The sequence below is a fragment of the Urocitellus parryii genome, chromosome 6, assembly GCF_045843805.1.
Source record: "Urocitellus parryii isolate mUroPar1 chromosome 6, mUroPar1.hap1, whole genome shotgun sequence".
Classification (NCBI taxonomy): domain Eukaryota; kingdom Metazoa; phylum Chordata; class Mammalia; order Rodentia; family Sciuridae; genus Urocitellus; species Urocitellus parryii.
In genome coordinates, this window is record NC_135536.1 from 73,075,466 (window position 1) to 73,092,998 (window position 17,533).

General features: G+C 36.5%; 2 protein-coding genes across 4 annotated transcripts in view; one reads left to right on the forward strand and one right to left on the reverse strand.

Annotated features, from left to right (window-relative positions):
* Kiaa0586 (KIAA0586 ortholog) overlaps positions 1-3,358 on the reverse strand; it is a 130,149-nt gene extending 126,791 nt beyond the window's left edge. Inside the window, exons 1-3 of the mRNA XM_077800343.1 lie at positions 3,253-3,358; positions 2,532-2,825; positions 1,086-1,156 (exon numbers count right to left, since the gene is read on the reverse strand). Of these exons, the coding sequence (XP_077656469.1) occupies positions 1,086-1,156; positions 2,532-2,790 (330 nt within the window). The 5' untranslated portion in view covers positions 2,791-2,825; positions 3,253-3,358. The remainder of the gene's footprint in view (positions 1-1,085; positions 1,157-2,531; positions 2,826-3,252) is intronic.
* Positions 3,359-3,912: 554 nt separating this feature from the next.
* On the forward strand, positions 3,913-17,496 carry Timm9 (translocase of inner mitochondrial membrane 9). 3 transcript variants are annotated; one of them, XM_077800344.1, is made up of 5 exons: positions 3,915-4,025; positions 6,811-6,911; positions 15,220-15,284; positions 15,957-16,052; positions 17,010-17,493. In XM_077800344.1, exons 3-5 carry the CDS (start codon positions 15,246-15,248, stop codon positions 17,142-17,144), a joined length of 270 nt encoding a protein of 89 aa, XP_077656470.1. In that variant the 5' UTR covers positions 3,915-4,025; positions 6,811-6,911; positions 15,220-15,245; the 3' UTR covers positions 17,145-17,493. The 3 variants fall into 3 exon arrangements, with proteins under 3 accessions (XP_077656471.1, XP_077656470.1, XP_026239887.1); XM_077800345.1 differs by lacking the exon at positions 6,811-6,911 and having other exon boundaries at positions 3,913-4,025; positions 17,010-17,496; XM_026384102.2 differs by lacking the exons at positions 3,915-4,025; positions 6,811-6,911 and adding an exon at positions 7,003-7,019 and having other exon boundaries at positions 17,010-17,496.
* The last annotated feature ends 37 nt before the right edge of the window (positions 17,497-17,533 follow it).

Genomic DNA, 17,533 nt, shown 5'->3' on the forward strand with positions numbered 1-17,533 from the left:
GATTTGTTCAATGAGTCAATAATATACTGTCAGGGGCTGGGGATGTGGCTCAAGCGGTAGCGCGCTCGCCTAGCATGTGTGCGGCCCGGGTTCGATCCTCAGCACCACCTACAAACAAAGATGTTGTGTCCGCCGAAAACTAAAAAATAAATATTAAAATTCTCTCTCTCTCTCTCTCTCTCTCTCTCTCTCTCTCTCTCTCTCTCTCCCCCCTCTCTCTCTCCCCCTCTCTCTTTAAAAAAAAAAATAGTAATATACTGTCAGAGAAGTGAATAAATGAGCAAATGGGCAAACAAGCAAATGTGGCACTGAGATCCAGACTCAATTCTTGATTTGCCACTTGTAGTAAAATAAATTATTGGGGCTGGGGTTGTGGCTCAGTGGTACAGTGCTTGCTTAACACGTGTGAGGCCCTAGGTCAATCCTCAGCACCACATAAAAATAAATAAATAAAATAAAGGTATTGTGTCCAACTACAACTAAATAAATAAATATTTAACATCTCAGTTGCTTCAGTTCAAATGTGAAAATCTGACTCTTTGTTAATCAAATGGAGTAGATAAGAATGATCAATGAATGACAAAACATCACAAATTAATCACTGATCTCTTTTTTTACTGAGCTCTTATGTAGTCTCAGAAAGCTTCTCTGACACCTACTGGCAAATAGCTTTCTGCTCATGTGTGCAATTCTAGACTTCATCTCTAGGACTCTATTCAGCATTAAAACACAATGACCTTTTACAGTACTAGATTAACTCAGTATTGTCCTTCACCCTTTTTTTTTTTTCCTGATAAATCAGAAAGGGGAAAGGAAAAATATCATACAAAAAAAATTGTTCAAGGATAGCCACTGATGAAAGTTAGCAGGTGTTAACTTTCTAAAAAATAAACAATGAGGCTAACAATCCAGTAGACATATTTAATATCTCAAACATATTCAAGTTCCAATTGTAGTATATAAAACATTTCTCTTCAGACATGATAAAGAAAAACAAGGCATGTTGCTAACTGAACATAAGAACATACTGTTTGACAATAATGAAAATTTTAACATGATTAACATATTTAAGGACTCTTGCTTACACTTTCTGATATAGCAGAATTTTCTAACGGAGGCTTGTGATATTTTCTAGAAGAAGTTATATCCGAAGAACCTAACAAAATAAAGGAATCAATTTGAGTGTTTTTAAAAACAGTAGCTTACCTATAATTATAGGCATGATTCAAGAACTATAAGCTCTATATTTGACAGATACTTTAGATGAAAAAATAATTAGGGAAAATAGGAGTCCGTATGAACAATAAAGAGACATAAGTATAAAATGTTTTAAAATACATCAGTTTAAGCTGGGAGCAATGGCACATGCCTGTAATCCCAGCAGCTCCACAGGCTGAGGCAGGAGAATCACGAGTTCAAAGCCATCCTCAGCAATTTAGTGAGGCCCTCAGCAACTCAGTGAGACCGTGACTCTGCATAAAATTTTTAAAAGAGCTGGGGATGTGGCTCAGTGATTAAGCCCCTGAGTTCAATCACCAGTACAAAAAGGAAAAAAAAATCAGTTCACTATTGGATATGGGCAAACTATGGGATTTACCAGGAGCAAAATATGAACATGATATAAAAGCCTGATTTAACAGAAGCCTGTTATGGTGCCATTGCTGTACCTCCAAAACCCCAGCATTATAAAAGTGTTTTGAAGGGCTGAGGATATATCTCAGTGGTAGAGTGCTTGCCTGGGATGAGCAACTGTCTATGCTCAGCATTGCAAAAATAAAAATAAAATTAAAGCACTTTGTTGTTTATTTATTTATTTATTTATTTATTTATTTTTGGCAGTACTGGGAATTAAACTTAGGGACGCTCTACCACTAAGCTACATCCTCAGCCCTTTATTATTTTAAGACAGGGTCTTGCTAAATTGTCCAGGCTGATTCAAACTTGCCATCCTCCTGCTCAGCCTCCTGAGAGGCTGGAATCAAAGGTGTGTGCCACTGCACCCAGCTTATATTCATTAATTTTATCCTTACAATAACCAGTAGAATTTATAGTAAAGTGTGTAAAAGCATAATGTTTTCATTTTCTCTGAGCTCCAGACAGGATAAATGAATTGAAACAAAGAAGTCATCAAATGACTTAAGTTGTGTTTATGCTATGCCAAAGTGGATAGTACTGTAGAGCACTTGGTAAAGAGCACTACTGGGGGAAATTTAATTTATTATACAAGTTAAGCATGTCTAACATAAATGTGAACAAGAATAATGTGCAAACATGACACGAAGAAAAAGCACAATAGGAAAAGTTAAAGTTTCATTTACCGAAACCATTCATTTTGTGGACCCTCTATGCCTGGCCATTTTCCCAGGGAACAGGGTCAGTTTTTAAACATCGGTATAAGCCGGAAATATCTTACACTTTTGATTTTAAACATTAAGAATCCCCTATATTTTGATGCACAATAACCAAAATAAAGATTAAGTTTTACAAAAAAGAAAACTGGCTGAAAAACTACAGTATATGGAATAACATACCATGCAATGTTCCATTCATGTTAGTCCCCATTCGAACAGGAGGACGTTTATTTGCAGACAACACTGGACAAACACGGGGCAACTCATCTTTCCACAAAGCCAAATTGTCTTCCTGATTCGGAGAAAGGACCTCACGAAGTCTCCTCGCGGGCATTTTAACCCTTTTTTTCTTTCCCGGGCTAAACTCGGAGCTTTTCATATTGTTAGCAAGAAACCTAGTCCCACAATTCTGAATGGAAGAACTTTCTTCTGTATTCATAAGACTCCTGAATAAAACTTCCACCTCTTTGAGGACTAAGGGAATACAAGAAGAGAAAAGGGGCATATTAAAAAAAAAAAAAGAAGAACGTGAATTCCAAAAATGATTATGAATATGCAGTCATTAACTTAAAAATTAAAATGTCTAAGGAGAATACTCACAAAGCTGGAACTTAACTTTTGGTACTTAATCCAGGACCAAAGACGACTAGGTCATATTTAGCCATAAAACTCACTGAGTCTATTAATGCACCAAGCCAATGAATCTAAAAGGGGATGACAATAGAATGGCCACGGAGCAACAACAAAGTTAATGCCCTCCCCAACCTGGGGGCTGACAGTGCAACGACAAACAAATGTGGAAACGGGGTTAAAATTTGTTCAAGAGGGAGTCAAGCAGGCAAAATCGAAATGCTGTTTAAAAAAAAAAAATCACCCACATAAGATTAAAAGCTTTCTTCACCGACAGTCTTACACACGCCTCCAGATGCAATCACCGGACGCCTAAATTCACTCTGCGTCTCCAGTAAACCCGGCAACCTCGCAGTCAGTGGTCTGATCTGACAACAGCTTCAACACCCACTTCCCTTTAAGCCCGCCCTTGAGACACAACACGCATGCGCGCCAAGAAAAGCGTCCAAAACATCCAACCAAAACGCAAGTACTCTCCCGTGCCCTTCCATCCCAGTCCGGGTGGAAACAAACTTACACTGTTAAAACCTTAAAAGAGATGTGAATTTATTTTTATTTTAAAGACAGCACATCTCCCTACAAGATTAAGATATTGGCTAAAATTCGAGGGACTCATCTTCGACTGAAGCGCTCCTGACCTGACTGGTAACACTACTCGTGTTTATTAGGGATTATTTTCACTGTAGTTCCTGAAGACCGTTAGGACCGTGGGATTAAGTAAATTAGTCTTTCAAACAGCTTCAATAGATTCGGGTCGTAGGGAGAGTCAGTCAGGAATAGAGACGTTGGTTAAGCATACAGCCACGAAGTTAATTTTTAGTGGATTTCAGAATTCATTTATGGTACTGGATTTTTTCCCTAGATTTCCCCACGCTGTAAAGAATCTGCGTCAAAGAGTTTAAGTACTGTTTGACATCACCGCTCCCACGTGTTCTGTGCGATCCAGCGGCGGCGGCACCCTGACCCCGACTCTCAGCCCCCAGACTCCGCCTGCATTGCAGCCCCCCAGCCTCTTACCAGTCGGATGCGAGAGCCTGTGATTAAGTATGGTCTCTTTTCTCTGCCCTCAGAATCCTGGGCTCTCGGGTGGGGGGCGGAGGTCAGCTTCAGAACGGTGGCAGGGTCCCCGAGAAAGCGGCCGCGATGTGTGTGGGCCGCGGGGGCTGCAGACCCGGGCAGCGCGTCCGGCCCGGTGCGGACCTACGCGGCGGCCTCGTCAGCCTGCCAGGGTGGGAAGCAGAGGCCCCGAGCCACCTCAAGCTCAGGTTTGGGAGTCTGGGTCTTTTGCGGGGACAGAGAATTAGGCTGTAAGGTTTTCTGTGCCGCGACCTTGCGCTGACATGCTGGAGTCCCTCCTTTAACTGCAAAATCCTTTCTAGACTCCAGTCCTTTCTAGACTACCAGGGCTGTCTGCTCATTTTCGAAGACGCACTGCTTAGAGCCTTCCCTTTTCGCCTTGCTGTGTGTAGGCTTTAAAATAGATTAATCAAAGTAAAATATGTAGTCCGATGGAAAAGCTGCCTACTTTCATAGACGTCTAGAATTAAAATGGACCTACGGGACAGCTTTGGAGAACATTTCACTTATTTTTGCATCTTGATGAGTTTCAGTAATTAACAACTATTATGTCAGTTACATTTTCCCCGTTGACATTGGTCTCTTTTGTTGAACCTATTTGTTCACAGTTTGCATAAGTGTATTAAAAGAATAACAGTGTCAGAGCTGCCAGAGACCTTATGATCACTTAACTTCCATAATTTCTGGATGAAACTTGGGTGTGAATTTGAAGGGGGGGGGGCCTTATCTTGCCCCTCTTATCTCTAAGGCATTTATTAAACAAAGACATTTATTAATACGACTTGAATAATTTGGATCTTAAAAATCCCTTTAATGTCATCCTCCAGTGCCCAAGGCTCAGTTCTTGAAGCCAGTCTTTCCAGTCTGAAAGCAGTATGATTATCTCTCAAAACTGCTCTGGTTAACAATGAGTTATCATTGTTAGGGTTATTAGAGTTATTGTTAGACAACCTAAATCTGACTAAAATAACTTCCTAAATCTGCTACAAATAATTTAAAGGGTCATGTGATATCTATTAGGTTATATTAAACAAGTTAGTAAAAACAGTTTAGACATTTGACCTCAAAGACACTGATAGCTCTGATACAAAAAAAAAAAAAAAATGGGTCAGAAGGGCGTTTTCCCCCCTTTTTCCTTTTTTTAATATGTATTTGCTTTTTCTTTCCCACGCTTTCTCCAAGCATATATAGATAAAATTTTTCTGCTGAACCATTTGCAAGTAAGTTGCAAACATGAACTTTAACCACAATTTATTCAGCATGTGTCTCCTTAAGGACATTGTATTACACAACATCAATAAATTATCATACTTGATAACATTCAAATTTCTCAATTATCCAGGAAGTGTTTAATGTTTCTTTGATCAGGTTCCAATCAAAGTTCACACACTATGTATAGTTCTCAACACTCTTCAGTCTCTTAATCTACATCAACCTTTTCTTTATTGCTTTTTTTTAAAAGACCAGCCCAGTTTTCTTCAGTTATTGCGTATTGTGGATTTTCCTGATTATTCCCTAATGATCAAAGAGCATTTTTTTTTTAAAGAATGCCACATAAGTAATGCTCTGTGCCTTAGTGGGTCCCATCATAAAATACCTAATGCCACGACTCAATGTATGTGGTGCTAGGTTTAATTACTTGGTTAATATGACTAGTGACTATGATCTTTCCAACATGAAGGAGTACTTTTCTTTCTGTGATATGGAGCTGCTTTAAGATCATAGATATATCCTGTTCCTCAACTACTTGTCACTCAGTGGTTTTATATGATCTTTGCCTGAACCATAAGATCCCAATTACCAGTACCAATCCTCAAAGACCAGGAGCAATTATATTGATAGGGCCAAGGACATCAGAAGAATCATTTATTTTAAACTAAGTTTGAGCAGAATTAGGATTTGGCTTCAAAGTTGGTACAAATCTGCATATGATTTTTAAAAAGAAATGGAAGGTATCTCCCCATCATGTCCTGGTTAATTTATTTTATTTAGTATTATGCATTTCTGGAAATTGTTATGTGATGATATTCACCTGAAATAAAATTTTTCTGGGGCCTTTGAAATCTCTTTTGTTCTTTGCTAAATGGATTTCCTTTCTGAGAAGGAAAGGAAAATAATTTAGGGAAGTTACTAGATGCATTAAGAAAAGATAATAGACATGGTTAATAAATGTGAAAAAATGTAAGCAAAAATAACAGTTGCTGAAGAAAGGATCTGAAGAGCTTACAGCATGTTTGTCTATTTGGAGAATATATTTTAGATAAATGGTATTCTAAATAACAGCTTATTGGAAACATAGGTCTTAAGGTGTAAGAGGGAAAATACTGCTTAAAGTTTGAACAACACCTTAGTTAGGCCCCTACTGTTGCAGTTACTGTTTGTAAAGTGGTCTCTTAAAAATGTAGACATTTCTAAACTTTCCCTCCCAGGGTTATTAGAAGAATCATATAAGAAGTAATAATATGTAGGATGACATTAAGTATGCTAAAGAATTGTAGTCTCAGAATAGAGGGGAAGAGGGGTATTGGGGATGTAGCTCAGTGGTAGAGTGCATGCTGGCATGCATAATGCCCTGGGTTTGATCCCCATTACAGCAAGAAGGAAAAATACCTGATGTATCATTTAACTTGGTAATAAAAAAGAAGAAGCTTTTTTAAAAATAACATCGCCACAGAACTTTAGATTTCATCAGAAAGACTGTTAGAGCTCCAAAGGGCCTCAGCAGTCATACTATAACACCCTAATTTTTCAGGTAAGAAATCAGGCCTCACTGGAGACAGACGTTCAAGCGTTCAAGCAAAGGCTGGACAACTACTTTTCCAGAACAAAAAGGAAACTCATGCATCAGAAAAGGTTTGAGCTCGATGACTGATAAGATCTCCCTTTACTATTAAGTTCGCTGGTTCTATAATATATATCGTTTGGCACAAAACTAAACATTGCTATCATCATTCATAAGAGGTAAGCTAGAGTTCTATCCCTTCTCTCCTACACCAGCTTTCAGGGATTTAGCCTGACACTAACTCCTGATTGGATATTTGCCTCTAGAATTAAAAGCCTTTTCTGTAAGAAAAGAAACAAAGAATCAATTAAAAAGACAGCCACATTGCTGCAACCTGTTCTCACCATCAGCAGTTTTGTGTGGCTATTGGTCTTTGTCAGTCAGTGTACCTCAGGATTAAAAAACTACACAATGAATGGTGAAAGATTTAGAAGACCTTACACTATAGAGTGAATCTGAAAATCATTCATTTGAGCATCTCCACTGTTTACTAGGAATAGTTGTCTGTGGTTAGTTTCATCATAATCTTGATAATAATAACACTACAGAGAATAAATAAGCTATGGAGATTTAGGCAGAGTTAAGAAAACTCCTGGGGCTGGGGTTGTAGCTCAGTGGTACATCGCTTACCTAGCATGTGTGAGGCATGGGTTCGATTCTTAGCACCGCATATAAATAAATGAATAAAATAACGGTCCATCAACATCTTAAGAAAAAAAAAAAAGGAAAAGAAAATTGCTGGTTGGGGGTGTACTCAGTGGTTACACTTACCTAGCATGCACAAAGCTTTGGGTTCCATTCCAAACATGGGGGGGGGGGGAATGCTGACTATTAGCTGATATTGAGTTTAAGTGTAGGCCCAGGAAATGTTTAAAAAAATAAAATACATAATCAAATGATTCTAGGAAAAACTCATAATGTTAGCAGTGATCTTTCAGTATAATCAGTAGATTATATTACTTTTATAGTATAATAAACTTTTTTTAAAGGAGGGGATTGTTTAAGGAATGTACATTAAAAGACAACTAAAACAAACCACAAGGGCTGGGGTTGTGGCTCAGTGGTAGAGCACTTGCCTAGCATGTGTGAGGCACTGGGTTCAATCCTCAGCACCACATAAAAATAAGTAAATAAATAAAATAAAGGTATTGTGTCCATCTATGACTAAAAAAAAAAATTTCAAAAAAGAAATTCATACCAGTATCATTTGGGGTGTTCCTCATCTATATCTTGCCAAAGACTTCCCAATGATATCCATTATTTGTCATCATGAATTGCATAGTAAGGGGGTTGGGAGGACTGACAGCACAGTGTACCTGTCTCTGAAATTTACAGAACATTTAAAAACTTCAAATGTTCTCTATCTCTAAATTCTGGATGAAAAAATCAATAAACATGAATTTTAACCTGAGGGAATACAAGGATAGGAATAAGAGAACTAGATTATTGTTAGTCATCGTATAAATTTTCTAAGATTTTATTTATTTTTTTTTTAAGAGAGAGGGAGAGAGAGAGAGAATTTTTTAATATTTATTTTTCAGTTTTCAGCGGACAGAACATCTTTGTTGGTATGTGGTGCTGAGGATCGAACCCGGGCTGCACGCACGTCAGGCGAGCGCGCTACCGCTTGAGCCACATCTCCAGCCCTCTAAGATTTTAATTCTAAGGAAATCAGATCTCTTTTTTTGTGTGTGTGGAAAATCCAGTTTGCCTCATGTCCTAGATACAGTGAGAAAGCTCAGGTCAGGTGGATGGCCTTTTGTACTTTGAGCCAGATTCCTGCTGGTAAAGCAAATTCCTTAATACATATTTTATTGTCCTTGTATTTTTTAAGTTCCCACAAAAAAGTTTCATGTCATACTAATTTCATAAAGTCGTCTTACCATTTCCTGCATCTTTTCCAGACTGTTTTTTGAGTGGGAATCCAAAAGAAGTCTAACTTGGAATTCTACCCACCCACTTCAGTACAAAAGTTAGAGATAGAGAACATATAAAGTTTTTAAATGTTCTGTAAATTTCAGAGACAGGTACACTGAACTGAAGGTGAATCCAGGGGCGTTTTACCATTGAGCTACAACCTCAACATCGGCCCCCTTTTTGATTTTTTTGAGACAGGATCTTGCTAAGTTGCTCAAGCTAGCCTCAAATTTGTGATCCTTCTGCCTCTGCTTTCCATGTAACTGGGATTACAGGCATGCACCACCACTCTAGCCCAATTTGGATCTCTTGCTAACAACATTTACCTTGCTGCATCTTGTTTGGGGGCAGGGATTATAATACTATGCAATCTCTCTCTCTAAAATTAAACTCTTGATTCTGAGATCATTGTAAATTCATATGCAGCTATAAGAAATAATATAGAGATCTTATGCTCTTTACCCAGTTTTCCATAATGGTAACACTGTATAAAACTGGAGTACAATATCACATCCAGGATATGGATATTGATACAGTCAAGATTCAGAACATTCCATCATAAAACTTTTTCATGTTACCTTTTTTGAAGCAACACTCCAGTCTCACCCCCCTCCCCTTAACCATTGGCACCCACTAATATGGACTTCATTTATTTAATTCTGTCATTTCAAAATGTTACATAAAAGGAATTATACAGTATGTAACCTTTTCGGATTGACTTTCACTCAGCATCATTCTCCAAGCTGCTGTATGTATTCATGCCTCTTTTTTGTTGCTGAATAGTATTCCATAGTATAGATAGAAGTTTGTTTAGCCAAATACTCAGTAAAGAACATCTGAGTTGTTTCCATTTTCAACTGTTATAAAGTTTCTATAAATAACCAGGGACAGATTTTTGTATGAATATAAGCTTGCATTTCTCTAAACTAAATGCCTAGGAACAGAATTGTAGAGTGAATGATATGTAATTATTATGCTTAAATTCTGGGGATTGAACCCAGGGATTCTGTATCACTGAGCTACATCTACAGTGTCAGCCCTCTCTCTCCCTCCCTACATATATATATATATATATATTTTTTTTTTTTTTTTTTTTTTTTTTTTTTTGAGACAGGGTCTTGGTAAAATACCTAAGCTGAGATTACAGGTGTGCACCACCATGCCTGCCTTGTGGTTATCTTTTTGTCCTCTTAATAGTATCTTTTACAAAGCAAGTTTTTAGTATTGCTGAAATCAGATTTAATCAAAATTTTCCTGTTACAGATTATGCTTTTGATGTTATCAAGCACTAATGTCTGAGGAGTTCTCATAGTTTTCTAAAAATTTTAATAATTTTATATTTTACTTTAAGTCCCTAATCCATTTTGAATTGATTTTTATATAAGGTGACAGACTTAATTCAAGGTTAAAATTACATATCAGTCTTGGGAAAAATGACATCCTTACTCTTTCAAGCAGTAGTGCACTCGCCTGGCATGTGTGCAGCCCGGGTTCGATTATCAGTACCACATACAAACAAAGATGTTGTGTCCGCCGAAAAAACTAAAAAATAAATATTAAAAAATTCTCTCTCTCTCTCTCTCTTTAAAAAAAAAAAAAAAGACTTCTAATCTGTGAACACATGATACGTCTGTTTATTATGTCTTAATTATTAGCATTTTATACATAAACATACTTTTATCCATATCGTTTTTGAGGGGTTTTTTTTAGTAATTGTCATTGGTGTTATAATTTCAGTGTGCATTTATATTCATTGCTAACATACAGAAATGCAGTTTTTTGTTGTTGTTGTTTTGTTTTCAGTGCTAGGGTTTAAACTTAGGGTCTTACACATGCTAGGCAAGCACCTACCACTAAGATACATCCCGGTCCTCTCTTATTTCTTTCTCCTTTGAGACAGAAATATCTCTCAAGTTGCCGAGGCTGACCTCTAATTTGCAATTCACCTACCTCAGCCTCCTTAGTAGCTGGGATGACAGGTGTGCACCACCCCACCCAACTATAGCTGTGTTTAATGCATACATATTAAGGATTGCTGTATCTCTTGATAAATTGGTCTATATGTCCTTTTTTATTTTATTATTATTTTTAGTTGTAGATGGACACAATACCATTTATTTATTTATCTATTTATTTTTATGTGGTGCTGAGGATTGAACCTAGTGCCTCACACTAGCTGGGCAAGCACTCTACCACTGAGCTACAACTCCAACCCCTATGTGTCTCTTTCTGTCTTTAATAATTTTCTTTGTTCTAAAACCTACTTTCTCTGATATTATCTATTCCTGCTTTCTTTGTTTTTTTGTAACATCATGAGTATTTATTCCTTGTTAACAAATATATTTTAAACATTTAATTAAATTCATTTATTGAAATTCACTTAAATTACAACTAGAATAGCTTTGTTTCTTTTTTTATTTTTTGTTATTTTTAGATATACATGAGAGTAGAGTATATTTTGACATGTCATACAAACATGGAGTAATTACTTCCCATTCTTGTGGTCGTACATCATGTGGAGTTACTCTGGTCATATACGAACATAGGAAAGTGATGTCCAATTTATTCTACTGTCTTTCCTATTCCTATCCCCTCTCTCTTTCCTTCATTCCCCTTTGTCTAATCTAAAGTCCTGCTTTCTTGTGATTGTATAACTTTTCCCATCCTTTTGTCTTCAACCTGTGTGTATCATTAAATATGAAGACTTTCTTGTAGACCATTTATACCTGGATGATATTTTTTAATTCACTCCCAGTCTGTCTTTTAACTGGTATATTTAGATTGAGTTTTTTTTTTTTTCCATCTACTAGGGGTTTAAACCTGTTACTTTTTGTTTTTGTTTCTTTTCCTGCAGTCCTGTGACCCATTTTGATTTACCTACAGTTTTCTGAATGAATATCTGTACTGAGTATTTAACCCAGGAGTACTTTACCACTGAGCTACAGCCCCAGCTCTATTTATTTTCTATTTTGAGACAGGGTCTGACTAAGTTGCTGAGGGTCTCAATAAATTGCTAAGGCTGGCCTTGAACTTGTGATCCTTCTGCCTCCCAAGTCGCTAGGATTTACTGGCATGCACACTGTACCCAGCTATTGCATACATATATTTAGAACCACCTTAAATGGTCTTGTGATTTTTGCTATAATTGATGAAAATAAGATAGGAAACTCAAGAAGAGAAGGAAAATGTATTATACTGAACTTTTTTTTATTACTGTATTTTTCTTCTTTATGTCCCAACATTACTTTTATTGTTTTCTGTTTAAAATCTTTAAACATTATTTCAGGCAGATTTGTGGACAAAGAATTCTTATTAGTTTTCCTTCATTTGAGAATGTCTTGGTTTCTTCTTCATCTCTGAAGGATACTTAAATACATTTGTCTGGTTTGACCATTCTTTTCTTTTAGCACTTGAAAAATTTTGTTCCTCTTCCTCTCGCCTCCATAGTTTCTGATGAGAAATGTACTATTATCCTGATTAGTTTTTACCTATAGAAAGATGTTGTATTTCATTCGCTGCTTTCAGATTTTTTGGGTTTATGTCTTTTGCTGAATTTTGGAATGCTTTCAGGCATTCCTAGCTGGGAAAGACTGGAGTACCTCATTACTGTTCCCCAGTGGCCTCTACTGATACCACAGTAGGGCATATGGCCTAATCTTCATGGGGCAGTAATGCAAGTCCTGAATCTCAAGTAGACCTTCTTTGATACTATCCCAGAGGAAAGAAATTGGGATGGAAGCTAGTCTCCCTGTCTGGTTTCACTGACACTTGGTGTTAGTTGTGGGATGGGGGTCTTTTTACTGCCTGGTAGGATGAATGACCCTTTCCCTAACCAGCCTTTTCTAGCAGCACTACAGTGTAGGTGTTGGAGCACCTCATTACATTCCTTGTAGATGGAAATCTAGGCTTCCCAGTTGACCTAAGCTGATGTGTGAAGGGATAAAAGTGACAGTTTTTTCTGTGGACTTTTCTAGGTATATAGTGGTTACTGCCTAAATTTAGTCTTCTGTCTTGCAATTTTGGTTAGAGACCAAGCTTTTGGTGTGTGGTGGGTGGGTTTGTTTGTTTTTTTTTCTGCCCCCATTTGCAGGTGGCCAGCTTCTTCAGCTTTTAAGTCTATATAAAGAACTAAAAAATACAGAAAATTTACCCCTGTGTTTCTGAATCCAAGGTCCTAACCAGTCTGCTACTTTCCATCCACCTCTCAAAAGTCTTCTTATATTTGCTTTACATATAATGTAGGATTTTTAGTTGTACATGTTAAAGGAATGAGGAAAGGAACAGCTGTGCCATCTTCCTGGAAGCACATGTCCTAAACAATATCACTGCATGATATACGTATGGAATCCTGTTTCTTTAACTGGGTAATGGTGTTTTATAGCAGCCATAAAAATGCATCCTGTCTCAGAAGCATAGTGTCAGAAGCTAGTTTCATAACTACCACTGTCTTCAGTACATTCACCAAGTGTTTACTGAATGAACATATACCAATTAATTAATTAGAATCATAACTGCCAAGATTCTAAACTGTAAGTTTGATGATGATACTGGAAGATGATTAAATAGGCTTGGATTTCTGTGCAAGCCTATTTGGAGGGGTTGGAATCTATGTTTGATCATTTACATACAACTGAGGGGAAATATAATGGATAGTACCTTACCTGGAACATATGGTGATACAGCAATATCTGAAAATGGTTACCTTCAATTAATTCTTGGTGTTTATCCAAGTAGTTTCTACAGTAAAATATATGTACATATTGTTTATAACACTGTGAAATAAAATAAAGAGCATTCTTGTTAACTTGCAAGGCGTTTATGGAACACTAGTTGCCTAAACTTTGGGCTCACTTAAAATTTCTACTAAGTGTTTGTTCAACAGCAGATAAAAAGGGATTTGGGGGCTGGGGATGTGGCTCAAGCGGTAGCGTGATTGCCTGGCATGCGTGCGGCCCGGGTTCGATCCTCAGCACCACATACCAACAAAAGATGTTGTGTCCGCCGAGAACTAAAAAATAAATATTAAAAATTTTTTTAAAAAAGGGGATTTGGAAGGGTTGTCTGTCTTGTTACTAAACCCAAAGTTCTTTGATAGACACAGTTACACCTTTTATTAATCATTACTCCAAAGAAAACTATGAACTATAACATCTAAAATGAGACTAGCATTCCAAATAGAAAAGAACTAATGCCTTCCCTTGCTTATGACTTTTAAAATATCAGTAATTATCACAAATATTCAGGATAAGGAAAAAAGAGGAGGGAAAAGTAAATACAGAAGGGGGGAAATTATATACATGATTGGGAGTGGTTAAAGTGAAATTAACATTGATTATATGTTTTACTAAAAATGAGAATGTTAATTTTTTGATAGTAGTGTCATATGCTTTGCCTTAAACTTTTATTTCCTAGTTTTTGTGCTTTTCAAGGCAACTAAATAATTGACGATCCAATAAGAAACATATATACATACAGTTTATCTTTTCTGCTTTGTTTATTAGGGAACTCAAAGCTGAATATAACGCATAACATTACAGTGCATCTGATCAGTAGTTGCTTATTCTTCCTTTTACATGATGTTTAATTTCTGTTTTTTTTTTTTTTTAAAGAGAGAGTGAGAGAGGAGAGAGAGAGAGAGAATTTTTAATATTTATTTTTTAGTTCTCGGCGGACACAACATCTTTGTTGGTATGTGGTGCTGAGGATCGAACCCGGGTCGCACGCATGCCAGGCGAGCGCGCTACCGCTTGAGCCACATCCCCAGCCCTAATTTCTGTTTTAAACAGCTTTATTTTATATAAACCTTTCATATGATATGCTCAAACTTTTTAGAACTAGCTAGAATACAGTAAATAAACAATATACACATTCTTGAATCTAGATTAACTGAAGTCCTACATTTAGGATATGTGTAAACCTCAGTAATTTAGAAAGTTTTTTTTTTCCTTTCTGTTGCCCCCAAGTTATATCAGAAGTTTCTAGTAAGTTTCTAGTAAGTCTTTGTGATTGCCCTTTATGAACTCCAGAATGTATAACTTCAGAAATTTTCCTGGAATTCTGAGTATCTTTCTTGAGCATTGTTGATTTAAAAGTGAGTGGTGTTTGTTAAGAATTAATTGAAACTTCACATTTACATATAGTAAAAGAATCATTAGCAGCTCAGGTCAGAGTTAAATTGTCAACCAGTGGAAGAATTAAGAAATTTTAAGAAGACACTAGAGTTCAGAGCAAACTGTCTTAAAGCTGTAGATTTAGGTAAGACAAGAACTGAATTCCAGAGCTAACATTAGAAAATTTTCACTGTAAATTGTGAGGTTCTATTGTCATTAATGATCTGTGAGATTGGGGATGGCATATAATTTATGTACACACTTGGAAATTTATAAAATATGAACGATGATTAGCTAACTCTTGACCTAACTTAAAAAAAAAATGTAGATTGACCTTTTTTTTTTAAATCAGGTGACTAATAAACATTCCAAAAGAATATGGCTGCACAAATACCAGAATCTGATCAGATAAAACAGGTAAGATATTATAATTAAGGGAACAGGATTTGGGGGGAACAAAATGTAAAGCACTACTGGATGCAACCAGGTTAGTCAGAGATTTCACAAAATAAGTGTTGTATTTCATCTCTAAGAACAGATATTATATGAAGCATTTTTTGTTTTTGTTTTTGAGACAGGGTCTCATTATGTTACCCATGTTGGTCTCCAGCTTCTGGGCTCAAGTGATCTGGCTCAGCCTCCCAAGTAACTGGGACAATAGGCATGTACAACTGGCTACTGCACCTGGGTGTGTGTGTGTGTGTGTGTGTATTACTGGTGATTGAACCCGGGGCTTCACACATGCTAGTCAATCACCAAGCTATATCCCTACCCCTTTCTGTTTTGAGACAGGGTTTCAATAAGTTACCCAGGCTGGCCTTGAACTTGTGATCCTCCTGACTCATCTTCCTGGGTAGCTGGGATTACAGGAGTGTACCACCACATTTATATTTTTATTCTGGTCAATATTCAGACAGCAGAAATGTACAAGTAAACAATATTTTATAGATCATATTACACCTATTTAAGTTAGCAAGAGAATCTATGGTTTCAAGTGTGACAAGATATTTTGTTTAAATACAAAATATTGGTAAAGTTTCGAAGCATCTTTGTTGCAAAAACTGGGTATTAAAGAACTTTCTATTTTAGTTTAGGGAATTCCTTGGAACCTACAATAAACTTACAGAAACCTGCTTTTTGGACTGTGTAAAAGACTTTACAACAAGAGAAGTAAAACCTGAAGAGGTATGAAAAGTGTTGCTCACTAAATTTCTCTAAGTTTGTCATAACAATAGGATGCCCCTAAGCATTTCACTTGTTCCTACTTACTACAGAATTTGGGCTGCCTTTTATGTGCCTTTTATGAGCCACTGCTTGGAGGAACTGAAGCTGCCAAGAATCTATGAGCATAGAATGTTTCATGATGCCAAATTTAATGTGAAAGTCACATTGTACCAAGACAGACCTTTTTAGAGAAGATACTTGGGGTTGCTGAGTTACTGTTCTACCACAAAGATTCTCAATAATTACCTTTCAGTAGAGATGGCCTGGCTAAAGAAACAATACAGCCTTTCTATGTCCCTGACAACTCAGGTTGGCATTGGAAAAAGCAAAGCTTAAATGTGGTGGTTCATATTGCATAGGTGGGTTCTGAACCCCAATCCTATTAGAAGTCTTAACATTTAATATCCTCATTAAAACATTTATATTGGTAACATTCATGACAAGAACTTAACATATAACCAGCCATCAATAAGTACTTCTTAAAATAACTGACATTTTAGGAGAGATGCTAATGTAATATTCTTGTTAAAAAGTAAAAAGGTTGAGAATTAAAAATGTTGAGAATGGGGTTTCTTATTTAAAAAGGAACAAACCTGCTACTAAGTATATATTCACTAAGAGGATAGGAATTTGGGCTTTCAGTTAATATTAAAATATACTGACAAAAAAATCTAGTTCAGAAGCTTCATAAAGACAAGGACCTATCAGTGTTCTTAATGCCTACAAACTGGTAGGCATTTAGTATATGTTAATTCTTACATCAACAATTTAAAGCTATGGTCACTTGCTACCCATTTGTGCTACTTAGTTCACCAATATTTAAAGAAAAGCAAAGTTCCTACTGGTTGTTCTTTTAGAATATGTACATTTTTAAAAACTGATATTTTTGCATTGCTTCTTGGATCTTCCCTTTTCTAGATCACCTGTTCAGAACATTGCTTACAGAAATATTTAAAAATGACACAAAGAATATCCATGAGATTTCAAGAATATCATATTCAGCAGAATGAAGCCCTGGCAGCCAAAGCAGGACTCCTTGGTCAACCACGATAAAGAGAAATCCTGATGGATGGACTTTCAATGAAAGATTGCCAACAGCTGTTGCACTGGAAATGAGGATTCATGTGATGGAATCCCCTGAAAGCAGTAGGCACCATGTTAAACCACCTGTCGTGACTCTTTGGCAATGGAAACCAATGAAGAAACAACATCGCTGTTCACCAAGAATAATAAAATAGAAGATCTTATTGTTCAGAGAAAATAATAAGATACATTTGTTGAGGCCTTAAGATTCTGCAGCTTGGTCCTTTGATTAGAAAAATAAACCATTGTTTCTTCCATTGTGACTGTTAATTTTAAAGCAAAATATGTGTCCAATCATGTATGAGATAGAAAAATTTTTATTCTAAAAGTGAAATAAATGGAAATATCACTAAGCAGTT